Genomic DNA, 20,654 nt, shown 5'->3' with positions numbered 1-20,654 from the left:
TTAAAGGAAACCTCATCCCAAGAAATACATTCACCAATTCTGAGAGATTTATTATATTCTTGCCCATAGACCTATTAAATTCCCTATCAATGCGTATAAGAGACGTATAAAGCAAGAATAGTACGACATGGGCATCGCAATTTTCTTGATTGCATGACGTACTCTCTAAATTTGAAAGTCTTATTTTTAAATCTTAAAGTCTTACTTTTAAATCTAACAGAGACTGATATTAGTGACGAACCCTTTGGGATTTAAAATAAGTCTAAGCTAAGACTTGAAGCTGGTTTCGATAAAACTTTTAGTCGAATTCCCAATTTATTAAGTCTTAAAGACCTGAAATATTTTAAGTCTCAAAATGGATTTAAAATTTAAGTCCTAGAAATTAAGAGAGTAGGCTACTGTGTTGAAGTCGTGTATCAAATAAATGTATTCAAACTTTTGGATGCATCTTTCACAGATGTGTGTGGTGATCAAGCATTTCATTCACCTGCTATTATCTTTTGTGCTACAATTACCAGAATGCAAATAATAATAATAATAATAATAGTGGGTTTTTGTATAGCGCTCATGTCAGTCAGATTTGACCCTCCTGGCGCTGCCGATTATTACCCTGGCTTTAGCACGGCTGCCATACGGCGCTCTATCATTTCAAGGAATAAATTCCTACCAGATACCCATTTACTTCACCTGGGTGGAGTGTGGCAAATGTAGATCAATGTATTGCCACAGGTCATTAGTGCGGCGGCGGGACTCGAACCGCGAACCTTGTGATCGACAGTCCGGCGACGTATCCACTCGACCACAACACCTCTACAAATAGCATCAATAAGTTGGTGTTCTTCTAGGATGAAGGTTTTCTCATAAATGAAATAGATTTGTCAACTGCTATATTTTAATATTTCTAAATGAATTAGTAACATGTTCCCCTGTTTTATATTTTTTACCAAATATAATTCTTATCTTCTGTGCTATGATTTGCCTTATTAAAAAGTTTTTGCTATTGATTTAAAAAGTCTTTCCAACTTATGCTTGGTGCATGATATTTGTACAACTTCAACTGGTACGTCTCATTTTCAAGAAAATGGCTGCGCCCGATGTCATGCTAAAAGGCAACACATCATGCCAAGAGTATCTCCATTTATATATCTCTTCTATATTTTGTAAGAAATAGTGTACATCAAAAGGCATGAATACGTCTGATTTTTTCCGAATATCTACAATTATTCTTTGGGTTGAGGTTTCCTTTAATGTTGTTCTGGAAGCAATATTATTCAATCTTCCTGTTAAGCGTAAATGTAGTTTCTTGTACAATATAGAACACGGAAATCATGGAAGCAGAGAGCTGATCAGATTATTATCAATGCCCTTATCTGACGCATATATGGGTGCCCACTATTGAAACAACCAAGTTTCTATACCTTCTGTGCTAAACAAACTTACCTTTTTATACAGGTCCTGTGATCTGTTTGTTGTAGAATGCATAAATATGACATGATCAAACAGAATATGTGTATCTTTGTCACTTACTTACTCTAACATATCTTATATCAAATATCTGTGTGGTTTTAGTGCATGTTTATTCAAGGGAATGAGAAAAAAAGAGAATCGTGAATCGTGAATCAAGAATCAGCAAGTTAGGAAAACATAAGAATTCCATAATGTATCAAAAGTTCTACAAAAACCACTAGGCTGGTGGCTAGCAAGATTCCACAATATCCATGTAGATGCTATTTCATATCGAATTTATATAATTTTTTTGTTTGTTATACGCACGGATAATCAGATCAGCTTAGTCATACTGCTTTGTGATTTCTTTCTTTTGTGAACCGTTAACCGTGAATCAAGAATCTGCAAGTTGGCAAAACATAACCATTCCACAATGTAACATATGTGATATGAATATGTTGGATACGATTACCCACACAGCACACTATATTGCATACGGTTGTGCGCGCAATACGGTGCGTGCATGCTAACTTTTTGGCGTGCCGCTCTGAAGTGCAGAAGTACAAACTTCTCAAACTTTTATTTCATTTAACTTGTTACACAAGGAAGGTGATATTAAACTTTTAAGAACAATTTCAAAATCTTTGGCCAAAATTGGAGAGTTTGGAGCGTTTGATTCCCGGCAGGAGAGTTTTCGGGGTGCAAATTGACACCTCTTTTCAAGTCCGCCACACCCCGCTATATAACTTTACGTGAACTTGGGGTGTAAGTTTACCCCCTTGTGGGGTGCAACCTACCAATATGGATTCACTGGTATCAATCTTCCTCTTGACCTGTCTCTTGTCGGTAAGTTGCCTTTATCATATTCAAAAATATGTCATGATTGTCTGAATAATATAAGTGATATTCCTACATGATGTTTACACTGTAATGACTATGTTAAATATAACTTTCTCAAATGATACTCAGAATTTGTTTTTAATGATAATATTCTCATGTACTTTTGCTAGAACATTTTGAAGAATTGTAATGACTTTCTATTAAAACAAGAATCCCTTATCTAGTTTGTATATCACATTCAAGTAAATGTAGTTGCAATGAATGCCCAAAATAATACAAAGGTTGCCTCGTTATAATATGCAAACTTTTGTAATGCTTATCTATAACAACACAATCTTTTTGACAATGTGATATTTAAAACAAAAATCATGGCTATCTATGTATAATAATTCACATCTCGTTTCCATAGTATACAAATATACACTGTCTTGCAAGGTTCTGGTTAAAACTATGGGTAAGAGGTGACTCCAATATGTGCTGAGGGGCGCAGCCCCGAAACAAACTGTACTATTAGAGTCACTGAGGCTTTAACCAGCACCTCGAAAAGAAGGCGGGGTATAATTGCTTTATATCCTGCATGAACAATATTTATTTTAAAACATCAACGAAAAATATTGTTCTTTTTAATTAAAAACCTTGATAGTAAATTACTATAGAGGAAAGCAGAAAACCAGGTCCACAAGGGAGAAGGCATTTAGGGGAAAACAGAAATTAGTGATATTTGGTCCATCCATGCCAAAGTGGAGAGCTATCTGCAACTAAGTCATAATCCACTGACCAAACTGCCAATTTGAGATTCGCATAGGCTTATAATGAACTCGTATTTAAATCATTCATAGCTTATATTGCTCCGATGTGTTTCACACTTTCGACATTCTATATATCCTATTTTTCTGCTTTCATACAAATAAACTTATTGCAAGAGTTAGATTGCCTTTTACTTCTCACAATATTGAGTTCTTGTATAGCGCATATTACATTATGATAGCGTCTCTATGCGCTTCCAAAGAGCTTTGGAAATTATTACCCTAGCTTTAGCTCCGGCAGCCGTTATCAGCGCACAGTGTAGTTCAAGGAATAATCCTACCAGCCAGGTGCCCATTTAATTACCTCACCTGGGTTGAGTGTGGCAAATGTATTTTAATGAGGATTAAAGCTTGCCATTTCTTCCTTTTCACCATTGAAACACTGATGACTATCTATGAATGATTCAAACTTTTTTTCCATAATCCTTATTGAAATTACGAAAGCTTGCCAAGAGCGTCTGTATGGGAATGTTAACTTATGAACATTAAAAAAAAAAAACGATGGAACTGGGAAAGGTACTACCCGGCTCAGTTACCCGCAAAACCGACTCCACACTGATAAAAAACGGACAAATAGGAGGACACTTTTTTTTTGGGGGGGGGGGGGGGGGGGGCGGGGGGGGGGGGGGGAATCCCCAAAAAAATCGCGACGACTCAGCCTGCCGCTGAATAAGTGGGGGGGGGGGGGTAAGAGGACACTTTTTTTTTTTTGGTCTCGAAATTTGAAAAATTGACATTTACAACAAAAAAATTATAATAAAAAAAACAAAAAAAACAAAGGGGGTGTTTTAGGGGGTTTACATACAAAAAAATACCAAAGGGGGGGGGGGTTCAACCCCCCCCCCCCCCCATGCGTACGCGCCTGGTACTGGGTAACAGATAAAATGGATGAATTAAATGTTAAATAAGTGCGTCTTTAAAGATGAAGTTGAGTTCTGGTCATGCGATTGCATTGTGAAAGTAACGGTGTGGAACCGACCAGAAAAGGTTGATCATCTAGCATGTGTGTATTGCAAGGTTCTGGAATCATCAAAATGATAAGAAATTTGGCCAAGTCTTGGGAAAGTTACAAACACTTGCACAGAAAGATGTATATGGGACTACACGAACACGTGGCGTAAAAAGCCGGCCCCCGATTTTTACGATGTTACATGCATATTTAAAATATGAAGGCATTTGAAGAGCCATGCTTTTCAGGGAACATGTCTTAACTGATGTTCTTCCACACTTGCATAATAAGAATGAGTAATGCTCACAAATTATTTTTCACCTCTTCCCAGAACTCAACCTTCTCTTTAAAGCGATCTTAAACTTAACAAATGAGTCAATGTTTTTATATGTTCCGGGAGATTGTTCCATAAAGTTGAGGCAGTGTGAGCGAAGCTGCGTTCACCATATGACCTGGTCATCACTGGTGGAATAACAAACAATTTTTTCTTATTAGAACGAAGATTTTAGAAAGTGTGTACAATGTTAATAGCTCTATCAAATAAGGAGGCGCAAAATCATAAAAACATTCATAAGCCAACAACAATATTTTGAATAAAATGCGAGTCTCGCATTTTATTCAAAATATTGTTGTTGGCTTATGAATGTTTTTGTCTTGTACTTTATTAAAAGGATATATTTTTCTCAATAATGAGTGGGGTAAAATAAAGTAGTAGTCGTAATGGTGGTAGAAATAGAGTCATTATTAATTAGATCATCGTCACAGAGTGCATCATGATCAACATCCTCGTCATTCTTATTCTCGGTCCCATTCTCATTGTTCAAAGCATAGGCCTATATCTACCCATCGTCACAGAGTGCATCATGATCAACATCCTCGTCATTCTTATTCTCGGTCCCATTCTCATTGTTCAAAGCATAGGCCTATATAGGCCTATGCTTTGAACAATGAGAATGGGACCGAGAATAAGAATGACGAGGATGTTGATCATGATGCACTCTGTGACGATGATCTAATTAATAATGACTCTAATTCTACCACCGTTACGACTACTACTTTATTTTACCCCACTCATTATTGAGAAAAATATATCCTTTTAATAAAGTACAAGACAAAACGAACGAACAAACAAAAAGACATGAAAAACGACGTAAAGAGGTGCTCCACTGCATCCAAAGAAACCCCCAGCACTAAATCTGTTGGAATGTTATGCATGAAGTCACAACACAAACTCTTGTAAAATGAAATGATACCGGTCACGCCATAAATCATTGAAATCTGGCTTAGCCTCACCTCCGTAAGAATAATAACTCATGCGGGGGAGGGGGGGGGGGGGTCACTCCCAACATTTACACAAAAAAAACGACTCGGCCAGCCGCTGAATAAGCGTGGGGGGGGGGGGAGGGGGGAGAGCACCTTTTTTTTTTTTTCCAGTGCCGCCAATGGGAAACTATGCCGAGCGAAATTTCGTTCAGTAGGGGGGGGGGGGGGGTAAGGTCACTTTTTTGGTCACCCTTTAGCACAAAAATACCCCCCCCCCCCCTACGTATGCGCCTGTTGAGATGGCCTGTAGGCTGTAGCAATCCTTCTAAATTGATGTGGGGCCCAATTTGGGGCTGGCGGAAATCATCGAATGACGATGGAAACGCCATTTATCACAACAACAACAAGCTGCATGCCCTCAACGTTGATTGCGAATAGGACATTTCATTTGCAGATGACACTGGATAAAACGTGCGACATCGGATCGAATATAATAATGAACCATCTCAAGTAATTTTAACTCCTGGAAGCGGCACGCTTCGGCCTCGGGGCTCCTTGAGTAATTGAAGCAAATGAATACAGCATCGTGAAGAAGTTTCAGTTCGGTATGTTTTAACCTTTTTCGTAACGGGCTAAATTATATTTCACTGTGGGGATAATCTAACAATTACGGTGCATGTTATGCACTCCATCATATCATATGAAAGGTTTATTGAGTCAAAGCATCCACTTGTATATACTTCATCTGGCCGTGCACGCTCCACCGTACTCTACTCCGCTACCAGTGCATGCACACCGCTGCACCCCTGGAGCTGCACCTGTCGATTACCCGATAGGACTGGCAAGCTGTCTGTTTATTTGGAAGAATCGTGGACCGGAGCTGGAACACGGGCCAGACGGCCAGCGAAAATGCACGCGCATGTTCTGTGCGCTTGTGGAAATAGATATAGCTAAGGCCAAGGGCTAGGTGAAAATCAGGATAATGTAAAATATGATATTGATATTATCACCACTGTTATCAGTATCACTAACTAACTAAGCTAGGTGGATCCGTTGCAGTGGCGGAGCCAGGCCCCCCCCCCCCCTGGGTAAAAAAATGTGTAAAAACACGTTTATTTTACTTTATTTTTGGAGATGCCCCCTGGCGCTCAAGGCCATATTTTTATGCCCCATAAACCCCCCCAAATGTCATTTTACCTCGTGCATGTTATATTGTAAATTAGGCCTAGGCTATAATAAATCGGTTCCAGTTACCAACTTGACTGAAATAATCCGTTTAATGGTCCCTTTTTTAGGAAATTATGGGTCAAAATCGAAATCCATGTTGAAAATCTTGCAAGACGTATTTTAACTCTCGCTGCGCATGACGTCATCTAAATCTCATCCCTTCTAGTCTACGCCGAAGGCAAAATGATTATAAAGAGAAACTGTGATAACGCCATTACAAACGTGTAGCTCGGACGGAAAATTTGGTCTACCCCTCCGCCTGATCTGTTGACTAATGCCATGAGTTTCTTAGATATTTAATGGACCTGATCATGCTGATAGTGTTTTCAAATGTATTTCAATTTTATGCAGTTTTCGGGGGGGGGGGGGGGGGGGGGGGGGGGTAAGGCTGGGGGGTAAGGCTAACAAGCAAATTAAAAAAAAAAAATTTTAGGGGGGGGGGGGGCCCGGGGTCCAATTTTTTAGTAAATATTTAGGCCGGCTTAGAAAGACAATACAGAAAAGTGGAATAATTTACCATCATAACTACATGTACTTGAAAAATGTATTAAAAAAAATGCTAAAAAAGCTCAAATTATGCCAGAGTTTTGCTAAAATCAGCCAAATTATACCTTACAAAAAAAAACCATAATAACCATGTTTTTTTTGTCCAAATTACCATCAACCATGCAAAACAATGAAATATTTACTTATTTATGTATTTCATTGTTTTGGTACCATGATAACCATGGTTACCATGGTGGATGGTAATTTGGACAAAAAAACAAGGTTACCATGGTACTTTTTTGTCAGGAATATTGCCATATGTTAAAAGGGTCCAAATTATGCCAGATCTGGCAACGTTGGGATGAACTCGCTACAAAAAGTTTAATTTCCATACATTGGCTGTTTATATGTCAGGCTAGCAACTGACAAGATTTTTGACATGAATTACTTAGGAACTTAGTAAATGGGTCTATTTGCTGTTAGCATGCAAATATTTTCCCCAAACATAATAATTACTATGCTTGACATATATTAACATGAGTTAATAACTGAGGCCCTTGGCTGCTTATATAGTACAATCAATGTGTCTATGTGTATGGTGACTGAAATTTAATGCCAATTCAGACAGGATTTTTTCTTCTAAATGGTTTGCAAGGTTAAAACTACTGTAAATTTGCTAAGTCTCATCTCATTTGGGTTAATTGATTTATAATATAGATCCAACAAATATATATATATAGACCTAGTTTGGGACAGGGTTGGTGGCACTCCAGCAAAGCATAAAGAGTCAATGTTAATGCGTATTGACCTCTAGCACTGCATGCTTGCTGTGAGGAAGGTATTATTAGACCTATACACAAATATACACACCACACAATATTGCATAGACTGCACACAGTTATGTCGATGCAGCTGTCACTATGAAAATGATGGACAAAGAAAGAGGACAAAATATACAGTTCCTCAGGTAGACAAAGGAACATCCCTTCACTGCTATTATGTAAAACTAAGTAGAACAGGTGTCATATGCATATTCACCTGTTCTACACATTTTTACATAATAGCAGTGAAGGGATGTTCCTTTGTCTACCTGAGGAACTGTATATTTTGTTCTCTTTCTTTGTCCGTCATTTTCATAGTGTGTAAGCAAAGTTTGACACTAGACTTACAATTTGAATTTTTAAATTATTCTTTTTAACATCAGTAAGTTGAAAAAAAAATGTATTTTACCGCTATTTAGGTTTCATCAATTGTGACTAAAGTACCGATTTTGAGTGAAATCAGTTGAGTTTTGTACAGTGGTGTTTAAAATGTTGAGAATCAAAAGCACAGCTTTTACTACACGGCCAGGATAGTGATGCTCCTATGTGTGGTTGGCAGGAGCTCAGAGGGAGTAGATCACAAATTTCTGTCTCTTTCATTCGCTAGCCTCTTATTTAGACAGGGTCAGCTCCTCTCTTAGAGACAGAAGCTGATCATAGGGTCTGCTGTGCAAACTTTGGTGATCAGATCTGGCCATCAAACTAGCATCAAAACGAAAAGTGATCATGTGACAAAAATGTATAAAAAATGTGCAGAAATGTTTGCCGTTTTTTTAAAATGCATTTTGTTAGGGCTCTGAATGAAAAGTTACTTTAATAATAATAATAGCTAGTTCTTATACAGCACTTTTCGCAAACCTGGGAGGCGTTTCACAAAACTTGTCATCAGTGACCAATGACAGATTTGTTATAAGCTCCTGAAATCCTTGCTTCTGATTGGTTATCAGCAGATTTGTCACTGATTTTTGTCATTGAAAAAAGGCTTTGTGAAACGGGCCCCAGGAGTGAATGAAAACCTTCATCACCACACACATATATGGGAAAGAAGAAGCATCCATAAATTTAAATACATATACTTGATAAACGACTAAACGACACTAACTAAAACATGTTTTTATTCTTCTTCTTAAAATTCTAAAATAAACGACTTTGGAGTGCCTTGTTTTGTTTAGAGGACCTATAATAATATTATCCATATTATATTATAAGTAGTGCCCCAATGGAGATGGCGCTGTAGGAGAATTATTTTTGTGCACGATAAACGGGAGCATTGTCTGTGAATACGTCACAATCTACTGACAAACTTTCCAACCTGAGAATCACTTAGCTTCAGTAGTCTCATATTTCAAACACTCATACTGTATTTGCCGGCGATAAGGCCGCAGCGCCGTATAGGCCGCACGCCCGATTTTGACATTTAAAAAAAAAAAAAAAAAATCTTTTGCCAAAGTCGGGATTTCGATCTCTTGCGTACTAATGTTGATGTGACTAAAATCACCGCCTTAAACCACGCGGCCATCCTGCACTAATACCATACACTGCAGTTTTCTGTGATGTAGTCGTTGAAATGGATTGAAAATGGCGACTTCGCGTGGATGCTTCGCGGCAGCGGAGCTCCGTTAAACGGGCCCTTCTTTTACTTTTGCAATGCATTGGCACGAACTTAGATCAAAATCTATTGGCAGATGTTGTTTTTGGATGTTTATTTTCATCTTCATGTCAACAATGCAAGATAAAATTGTCGGTAAGATGTGTGGAAATGTATAGTTATTGTACCGTTCGTAGATCTAGTCCCATATGTACAATTTCGTGCTGGTTTTGACTTTTTTTTTTTTTTCTGTTTCGCCGTAAAGGCCGCACCCCGACTTTTGATATTTTCTCTTCCAAAAATACTGCGGCCTTAACGCCGGCAAATACGGTAAACTCTTTTATTATTGGTCAGTTTTATTTCAATATTTTATCATTCTTTTTTTTAATGATTTTCCTGCTTTGAATCCATAAAAATAAACATATTACAAGGTCGGATTGCTCTTTTTAAGAGTAATATTTTCTTTGAATTTATGTCTTCCAGCTATCCACTGCACAGATACCCGGACCTGTTCAGAATCTTGTCATCAACAATATTCAGCAATGGGGGTTCACAGCGGCCTGGGATCCACCAAATACTGGCAACACCCCAGAGTTTTACAATGTGACCATAACAAATACTAACACTAATGATGTGTATGAAAGATCCTTACTCCCCAATGATGATGGGGCATATGAGATTGATCATCTCTACGATGATACCACTTACATGTTCAGCGTTGTGGCTGTCAACTCTGATGGCCAAGGGGGATTGGCAGTTGAAAATACTGGCATCAATATTCCACGTAAGTTACTCTTTTCAGAACAGGAATCACATTGATGTTGTGATCATAATAGGCCTGTTCACACATGTCAATTTAGTGCGATTGGATCGCGATGCAAAGATACACACACAGAGAATTCTCACTCTATGGCAACATCAAAACTGCCCATGCGTGAATCTCAACGATGAATGTGCGCTTGGAATCCTGGGAGTAAATAAATAAATTTTTGATTGTCAATACCCTTCACACACACAGCTCCCGGCAAACTACCAGGATTATACTGAAAAATCAGGAGACTTTTAATACTGCAAATTGGATCGCGATACAAAATTAATTTTTAAATCTCACTTTTTTCTGTAGGTGTGAACGCCCCTAGTGTAAAGCCCCTTTCACACGAGATCTGCGTAGAGTTGCGTAGTGTTGCGTACTGACTACGCCGAAGTTAAGCTGCGTATTCATGAAAAAATTGATGCTTCGGCGTAGTCCCTGCGTAGGCAATTGGCGTAGTGTTACGTACGCTTGCGTAGGCCTGGCGTAGGGTTGCTTACGGTTGCGTACGGTTGCTTACTGTGTGCGAAAGTGCCATGTAAAAATGCAATAGACGCTGGTGGGAGCCGCGAGTGTAGCCATTGGCGCTTTATAAACCTAGTTTGCTGCCCCTCAATCCACTGCTGCCTGCTGTCCAGAACACATCGCTGCTGTTGGAATTACAGTTGACTGTTGTAATAACACAGGCAGAAAAAGATCATGAGTTGGTTGGGCCCTTGGCAAAAAGGTACAATACTCAATCATCTGGATGCCCTGGAAAGACAAGAACAGAGAAGGAAAGAAGCAAGAAGAAGAAGAAATATGTGGGTAAAACCTTGTATCCAGCGCAGGCCCCTGCAAGGGCAATATGAACAGCTGATGAAAGAACTGCATGCTGAGGATGTTTCTGCATTTACCAATTTCATGCGGATGGGGCCACAGGATTTCCATGAACTTCTGACACGAATTGCACCGAGGATTACCAAACGAGATACTAACTACAGGAAGTCTCTGGAACCTGGTTTAAAGCTGGCTGTCACCTTGAGGTTTCTGGCCACCGGCAACAGCTACAAGACACTTCAATATGGATTCCGAGTTGCCCATAACACAATGAATAATCTGACAAAGTTCTCATGTGCCCAGATATTCCAGAGGGATGGAAACAAGTGACACAATCTTTCTACAACTGCTGGAACCTTCCTCACTGCGTGGGTTCGATTGATGGCAAACACGTTGCCATCAGGAAACCTCCAAAGATTGGCAGCTTATTCTATAACTATAAAGGTTTTTTCCCCTTGTACTACTTGCAATTGTAGATGCTCAATACAAATTCATGTATTTGGACATTGGACACACTGGCTCTGGCTCTGATGCTGATGTTTAACGAGAGCCCTTTCAGCTTGGCAGCAATTGAGGCAGGCAAACTGAATCTGCCTCATGATGACCAGCCACTTGAATATTTCCTTGTGGGAAACGACGTGTTTGCTCTCAAGACTTGGCTGATGAAGCCTCTGCTGCTTCGCAACATGACTCACCAACAGAGAGTCTATAACTGCAGACTTTCGCAAGCCCGAAGGGTTGTGGAAAATGCTTTCGGACTTCTGGCAGCACAGTTTCGCTGTCTTCTCGTCACTTTGCCCTTAACTCTAGACAGAGTCATCAAGATCACACATGCATGCTGTGTCCTGCATAACTTGCTGCTACTCAAAAATCCTACAATTGATGTAGCTACAATTGACCAAGAGGACCCACAGCACAATCACGAAATAATCCCAGGCTCGTGGAGACAGGATGCCCACCTGCCAGACATGGAACACCTGTATCGTGGCAACACAAGCAGAGCAGCAAAAGAGCAAAGGAACTACCTATAATGGAGTATGTCAACTCTCCTGTAGGCAGTGTGCCATGGCAAGATGAGTTACTGCTTATCCATTATTATAGACTAGTGTGACTTTGTTTATGACATTACCAAAGCTTCCTCTACCATGCCATTGATGCAAACATCATAATTAATATAATATTGACAATGTGTCATTTTTTACTTTGGTGTGCTATTTATATTGCAAAATATACAAGTACTTGTTGCATTTTTCTTAAAAACAGTCGGATTTATTTATTTATATATAATTAAATCCTGCAGATATAGTTCAGAAGCGACAATAGAGTCAAGCGGGACGAATAAAATGTAGCACTGCAGAAAAAAGTAATGAAAATTCCAACAGGGATCAAGCAGTCATTGTGGCTAGGCTGCGCGCAGGTTGGATCTAGGACGTCTTTATACGTTTTTAATGCTTCGTGGGACTGGCCTAGGGTAGCGTATTGATGGCTAGGCTTGGCGTACAGTTGGGTAGGCTTGGCGTATAGTTGCGTAGACTTGCGTACAAATTGCGTACTTTCTGCCTCAAGTGTCTACGCCGAAGGTACGCGAAAAAAACTATACATGTTTAATTTTTTGCGTTCATCTCGAGTACCCATTTGCGTCCCTCCGCGTACAGTTACGTAGGGTTGCATACGATCGGCGTAGGGTTGCGTACGATTGGCGTAGTCGGTACGCAACTCTACGCAATTCTACGCAAGGCCCGGTGTGAAAGCCCCTTTAGATTATAATTTACTCATGGGTAATTCTTTAATTTACATTTAGCTTTGCATACTCTGTCGTCATGGGGGCAGCCGTGACCTATATTCCTTCCCCTTTATCTCTATTCTTCATACTTCCTTCGTTCTGCCCATACTCATTCTTACCTGTCCAACCTTGCCTGCCAAGGCAACCTCACTCTCTGTTATGACTTTTCAACCTTTAACTCACTAGACACCTGAAACTCTCTTTCCCTCCATTGGTTACTTTGAATTCCTTCTTGCGAACTTATGATTGGTCACTACTACTTTTATATTGTTAACATGGCAGCCATCTTGGCAGCCATCTTGGAAGATGTATTCAAATTTAAAAAGTCAGTGCACCTCAACTCTAGAAACATGTAGGACTGACGTTTGGTGTGTCTTAAATTTAATAAACTCATCTATTATGGTCATTTCCACAAGAAAATTGAAAACCATAGGTGATATAATACCATAAATGTGATTAAGTATTTTTTACCACGGCAGAATTAATAGATTGCAAGAATAACCCAAAAATTTAACTTTTTAGAGTGTTTAATATACAATGCTGAAATTACAATATTTTTGTTTTTGTTTGTCATCCTAGCTTGCCAACTGTGCCTGAACAGTGCAACTGAAGGACCAAGCTTTTTCCGCCTGATGTTCCCTGCTACGGGTGTGACCACCATTATTTCTGGAACATCAGTGGACGCGTCCACGCGACTTACTGGAACCCAGCGTACAATCAGCCCACTGTTAACATCCACATTTTTCCTGGGGCTTCAAGGGGGTTTGCTGTATGAACTGCAAATGACAGACGCTAACACACAAACCATTGTTTACTCATCTCGGTATAGAACAGGTTGGTGTAGTCTTTAACTTATATCGTGCTATTTGTGTTAAGGAAACGCTCTGTATTCAACTAAAAATTGCACCTGATGCAAGGTCAAAACTCAGCAAAAGTTGAGTTTAAAGACCCTTTAAAAAAACTTTATATCAATTGAAAGCCGAATGAATGTAGAATAAAAACGTAAAAGAATAAAGATATATTTTCTCTATCACATTTAGTATTGCACAAAGGCAAATTAAAACCTCATTTTCAGCACCCCTCCAAATCACAATCCACAGGGGTAAAATTTACTGCAGTTTCGGTGACAACATCACATGTGGACCCGATCTTGACTATTTACCTTAGGTAAGTAGACATGCTTAAAGGGATACCGGTACTTGAGTTTTGTTGCAGATGGCGCTACACAAAATAATTTTTGTTGTGAGATAATGAAAAACTTGGTGTCAAATTTGAAAGAACATACAATTTAAATTACAAAATCATCTTTGTTTGATCAAAATCGGTTCAGAGACGGCTGAAATATCCATAAATCTAACGATTTCTAATATTTGTGGTGCCCCACAAATATTTGATAATTTGACAACTTGATTAATCAGCTGTTGAAAAAATGAGATGGCGCCTTGTATGTTTTATTCAAGCCAATGCCTATGTTGGCTTTTTGGTGGCTTTTTGGTGTTGGTTATAATACTCAAAGTCAGCTGGCCCGTGTATTGTTATTATTAAATAATTAATTAATCAATGGTCACCGTTTAAAAAAAAAAGTGGAGCTGAATTGGTATGATCGCATTAGCTAAATTTCACACATTTTGGGGTCTAAAATTACCCTCATAGCAATTTCAGGTCCTAAAAGAGCACTAGAAATGTCATAAATAAGAATAAGAGCTGTAACCAAGCACTCTCTAAAGGCTTTTGCGGTCTGAAACAAGAACTCAACTATCCCGTTAATTATTACAAAGTCATTGTGAATATGCGTACTTATTACGTATTAAAGATGATGCCACAAAGTCGAAAGCTTCTTTTTTAGGTCAACAACTTTCGATATTCAAAGCTTTAGATTTTGAGTTTCATGGAGCTCTTACTCCTCTGACGGAGGCTGAAACTAACAGCAGATAAGTGATATTATTGTAATCTATGGCCTATCAGCTCTCCATTGGGTGTTTAATGAAGGAAGTTAGACAAAAGTCACAGTTTTTTTCTCATGACGTGTGTCAGGTTAAAATGGGTTGATCTTATTAAGCATTAAATGTTAGTAAAAAAAATTGATGAAAATGTTGAGAAAAGGGTGGCAGAAGTAGCGCTTCTCGTCAAACGTCTCATAATAAATGTATAAACACACCATCAGTATCACAGCATGATGGATATGAGCACTACCCGAGTAATCATTACCATTTCTCGAATATTAAAGTAGTCATTAATATTTTTATATGCCGAAAAAAAAGAGTCAACTTAGGACACCACCTTGGCCTTTATCTAGTTTATCTGCATGGTTGTTTTTTATGAGTGTATCTCTGAGAGTAGACTAAAATATAAAAAATAAAAAATAAAAAAACTATTGCCGAAGATGGGACTCGATCTCTTGCGCACCAACGTCGATGTGACTAAAATCACCGCCTTAGACCGCTCGGCCATCGCGCACTGATACCATATCTAGCAGTTTTCTCTGATATATACATTAAAATGGATTGAAAACGGCTTCGCGTGCTGGATGCTTCGCGGCAGCTCCATTAAACGGGCCCTTCTTTTACTTTTGCAATGCATTGGCATGAACTTAGATCAAGATCTATCGGCAGATGTTGTTTTTGGAAGTTTATTTTCGTCTTCATGTCAACAATGCAAGATAAAATTATCGGTAAGATCGATCGAGTTTCAATTGTATTGAAATTACCGACCAATTCATCACACACGTACGGTATCCTCGATCGCTACTATTTTCCCGGTAACCATGGTTACTGGGATTTTAGAACTATTTTTTAGAACTATTACATGGGTTTGGAATTTTACCGGGAATTTTACAGGAATAGTTAAAGTTTATGAATGCAATTTCGACCAATCAAATGGCTGGATTTCTTAAGTGAGGTATATAATGTTTTTTATTTTATATTTCTTCTTATTATTATTTTCATTATTATTATCATTTTTCACATTATTATTTTGATATTAATGATTATTATTATTATTATTATTATTATTATTATTATTATTATTAACATCCTCTTCTTTTAAGTTCCTAATTCAGCAACAAACCTTCTGCTGAGCCCCGATTCCAGTACAAGTGTACAAGTGACGTATGGGCAGCCAATCGGAACCCAGTATCACAAGTATGATGGCTTCAGGATCACGTTTGGTGGTCAAGAACGCTTCGTGGGAAGTAGCAATACGTCAGTGTTAATCAATGGTCTACAGGCGGAGATTTCATACACCATTGAAGTTCAGACGTTCAGTGGCGAGTTAGCTGATCGTAAATACTCTACTCCTGCAACTGGTGATATAACTCTCGGTAATGCTTCTCTTTTTATGCCTCCGTTACGAAGTAGCCGGAAGCATTATGTTTTCGGGTTGTCCGTCCGTCCGTCCGTACGTCCCGTTCTCGTGATCGCGTTATCTCAAGATCCGATGGATGAATTCCTGCCAAACTTAAACCATGTATGTATCTGGCAGAGCCAATGAGCTGATTAGATTTTGGGGTCAGGGGGTCAAAGGTCACGGGGCTCATTATGCAAGCAAAAATAGCTCGTGATCACGTTATCTCAAGAACCGATTGATAGATTCCTGCCAAACTTAGGTCATGTATGTATCTAGCAAAGCTAATGAACTGATTAGATTTTGGGGTTACGAGGTCAAAGGTCACAGGGCTCATTATGTATGCAAAAATAGGTCGTGATCACGTTATCTCAAGAACCGATGGATGGATTTCTGCCAAACTGTAGTCATGTACATATCTTGCAGAGCCAATGATCCGATTAGATTTTGGGGTCAAAAGTTAAAGGTCACAGGGATCATCATATGCAAAAATAGCTTATGATCACATCATTATTGACACTGATGAACAGATTACCATCAAAACATTTATTTATCTTGCAAAGCAAATGAATTGAGTAGATTGTGGGGTCATGAGGTCAAAGGTCATGGGGCTCATTATGTATGCAAAAATAGCTTGTGAACGCCTTCTTATTGCAACTGACCGATGGATTACTATCAAACTCGAGACATGTATGTATCTTGCAGAGCCATTGACCTGATTAGATTTTAGGAATTAGGGTCTTAAAGGTAATGTCCCTTTTGCAGCCAACCTCAAATTCTGTAGAACTTTGCAGGAATTATGAATATGTCATGCATGTCCTATCTGTGAAATTTAAATGTTAATAGCGTCCTAATATTCAAATTATGCAAGGAAACCTGTTTACTTGCTAGACTTCACTGTCAGACACTATTGAGTGACTGACTGGCTTTTTTTCTTCTTTGATAATAACATACATAAAATGAGCTGTAAAGGGTACATGAGCATTTGTCTACATCAATAACCCACTTCTTGTGATGGTCAAAATTAAACTGATTGAATCTTTGCACAGCATATTAAACGTATGACCATTCAGTACATTGGTCTGAAAATCAAGACTATTACTTATTGGCTCTATAGCTCCTAAGTCGATTTGACAACTAATTGTCGTTATTTTCCCACTTGAAGACATTTTCAAGCCTTACCTTTTTATGGAAGTTCTAAATTAGTACTATCTTTCAAATGCCGCTGGAATTTAACCTTTTCATTTTTGTGTCCTGTAAATGGGACATAGTACCTTTAAGTTCAAAGACCAAAGGGTCATACATGTATATAAAAAATGACTTGTAATCGAGATATTCTGCGAACCTGTCAATGAATTACAATCAAACTTGAATTTGAAAAATTGCTCTATGGCGGAGGCACCATTTTCGACTGCGCGCAGTCGAACATCCATCTAGTTTTATTATATTCCTCAAGCAGTATGCCGGAGGATACTTTGGTTTCAGCAGTGGCACTGCGCCGCCTCTGCGTCATGTAATTGTGTGCGCTCTAAATTGTGTATGGAGATGTAATATCTTGATACAATCTACATCTGTAGTGTTTGGTGATGCTGCTCCTAATCTTGACAATAGTCTTGACAATCCCTGCCAGTGCATTTGCATCGTGTGGCAATGGAGATTCATTCATTAACTTATAAACATTTTTACAAGGAATTCACAACTTCAGTTTTAATAGTGGCCTTCGGCTAGTTGTTTGCTCATGATGATGTTTTTGTGTTTTTTGTACACAGATTCAAATTGGAACTGCAAATAATAGGATGTTAAGTTTCACCCTTTAATACCTTGGTTAGAGAAAATTTCAGTCAAACAGTTGTAGCACACTTTCAGCCAAACATCACCAGCTACCATGTCTCTTGTCTTTCTCTAATTTCTTAACCTGCCACTTAATTTTGGAATATACCTTAATAGTCTGGTTCATTTCATAGGCCAACATTATAGAGCAATACAGGTATAATGATGACAATGTTACAAAGAGGGCAGCAAGCAAACATCAAATATAGCCAAGTAATTTCTACATGCATTGTCCATGGTACAAATCATTTGTGTATTAATTTCTGAACCCCTATACAGTTGATTTGTTTTTGGAAGCGAATGCTACTACATCGTTGTCAGTCGCGTGGGCCCTCGCCAGCATTGAAGTCAGTGGATTTCAGATCCGATACAGCATTTTGGGTGCTTCATCTTTCACCACTTTGCCATTTGGTGCAACTGTAACTTCTGCTACACTGGAAAACCTAGAGCCTGGTAAGATTTACCGGATCAACCTCTACATTGTGACAGCCGAGGGAACAGACCTTCTAACAGGAGCAGAATTTCAAACAAGTAAGACAAGATTCAAAACCCTGGGTAGTGTCATATCATTAAATATTGTTATTGTAAGTATTTTTTTTTCTTTCTCAATAAGTATTATCATTACTATTATTACTATTATTGTTATTAAGGTTCTTCTTCATATCATTATCGTTGGTGTTGTCGTTATTATTAGCGCTTAGAGACTTCGATGGTAAGCGCTTTATAAGTAACGTTTTTATTATTATTATTATTTTTTTTACTTTCATTATTATTTGATCATCATCATAAATAATGCTTCTCACTATTTCATTTTGATTCTAGTTCCTGATGTTGTGAGTGATATCTTGGGGGAAACCATGGACACCAGTATAGCTTTATCATGGACCCCTCCTCCAGGCAAAGCAGATTATTACCTTGTCATGTACGACCCTCCGTACGGGTCAACTATTACGCCCTCAGAGGCATCCAATCCGGAATTCAACATCGAAGGACTGGATCCAGGAATTGAGTATGAAGTTAGCATCATCTCCGTGGCTGGTTCTGCACGGAGTTCTGCAGAAAGTAAAACTTTCAAGACAGGTGAGACGATGAATTGTAGAGGTGTCATAGTTGAGTCATTAAAGCACTTGACTGGAAACGCAAAGGTCGTAGGTTTGAGCCCTGGCATGGCACTGCAGTCCTTTGGCAAAACATTTATCTTTGTTTGCCATTGATAACTCTGGTTTATGTGTTTTTAAGATGTTGAAGTGACTTAAATCACTGCTCCATCTACCTATATCAGTATGTTATCAATTAAACACTTTTCCCCCTTTTTTATAGATCTTCTGACTAAATCACTGCTACCAACATGTGTATTAAAGTGATCCAACTTAGAAAAATCACTGCGATCTAATTTTTTATCTATTAATTGCTTTGTTTTATTTGTTTGTCAACTATTTAAGGTACAAGTTTGATCTTACTATCACTGCTACGTATATAAATTTGTTTTCTATTTTCTATTTAATAATTACTATCTGTTTCATTTTGTTCAGATCTTGGAGATACAAGTTTGATTCGACTGAAGGAAATCACTGCTACATCTTTATCTGTGACCTGGAGTCCCAATCAGTCTATTGAGCAGTACATAGTCTCCATTTCCCCAAATGAGGGAAACCCTGCGTTTAACGTACCTTCTTTCATCAGACTATTTGCTGAATTTTCGGGGTTGTCAGAAGGCACTCTGTATACAGTCTCATTGCAAACAGTTCCCTCTAGTGGTTCACTGACAGCTGAATTCAAAACAAGTAAGTGAAATACAGGGCCCTGTTTTATAAAATTTTATCAATAACAAGTTACAATAACTTTCATAAGTTACTGAAATCAGGGCATTTGATTGATTGAGAGCAAGTTTGTCCTATAAATTTTATTTTATTTTTATGAAACAGGCCCAGAACTCCCATAGTCCTTTAAACTGTTCTTCATGTCGGAATCGATCAAATTTGCCTCCTTTAATTGCACCAGATATATTTATTGTCCACACCTCAATAGTTCTACAACATACAAAATGTGAACCACTTAGATTTTTTTATTGTTGCAGAGCTTCAATGCGTCATTTCTTAAGGGTTTATTGGTTCATGTTTCTAAATACATGTTCTTCTTATGGTGGTGGTGGTGGGAGGGGGGTATCATTATTTATCAAACATGACATAGTTTTGTCGTTTAAACAGTAGCCTGGAGATGCATCAAACCTGTCTATAGCGACCTCCCAAGGTAAACACATCAAGTGGTCTTTGTAGGCAGGTGGTAACTAAAACAGGTTTGACTGTACATTGCTTCTCCAACCAGATGTTAAATGGATGCTTGGTAGGATGTTGAAGTTGTAGTTTGCCTAGCATTGTTAGCATTTGTAGAATGGTGCCTGGTTCACATGCTTCCCAAGGAGTAAATAATAATATGCATAAAATGTGTGCAAACAAACCCATTTTCAAAGCCTGGAGTAATAGGGTAATAGCAATGATAATAATAATAATAATAATAATAATAATAAAACTATAAATAATAGTAATATTATTATTATCATTATTGTAATTGTTATTATTAATATTATTATTATTATTGCTTTTTCATCAGGTGGGCTGTATAATGTACAGACCACCTCATAAT

At 38.3% G+C, this 20,654-nt stretch overlaps 1 protein-coding gene across 1 annotated transcript in view; it reads left to right on the top strand.

The window, feature by feature from the left end:
* The first annotated feature begins 2,178 nt into the window (after positions 1-2,178).
* The window catches only part of LOC105438630 (fibronectin-like), a 41,078-nt gene continuing 22,602 nt past the window's right edge, over positions 2,179-20,654 (top strand). The window contains exons 1-3 of the mRNA XM_030988107.1: positions 2,179-2,292; positions 9,910-10,210; positions 13,419-13,673. Of these exons, the coding sequence (XP_030843967.1) occupies positions 2,248-2,292; positions 9,910-10,210; positions 13,419-13,673 (601 nt within the window). The 5' untranslated portion in view covers positions 2,179-2,247. The remainder of the gene's footprint in view (positions 2,293-9,909; positions 10,211-13,418; positions 13,674-20,654) is intronic.

The sequence above is a fragment of the Strongylocentrotus purpuratus genome, unplaced genomic scaffold (assembly GCF_000002235.5).
Source record: "Strongylocentrotus purpuratus isolate Spur 01 unplaced genomic scaffold, Spur_5.0 spur5_scaffold_17, whole genome shotgun sequence".
NCBI lineage: Eukaryota > Metazoa > Echinodermata > Echinoidea > Camarodonta > Strongylocentrotidae > Strongylocentrotus > Strongylocentrotus purpuratus.
This window is presented reverse-complemented; position numbering and strand designations above follow the sequence as displayed.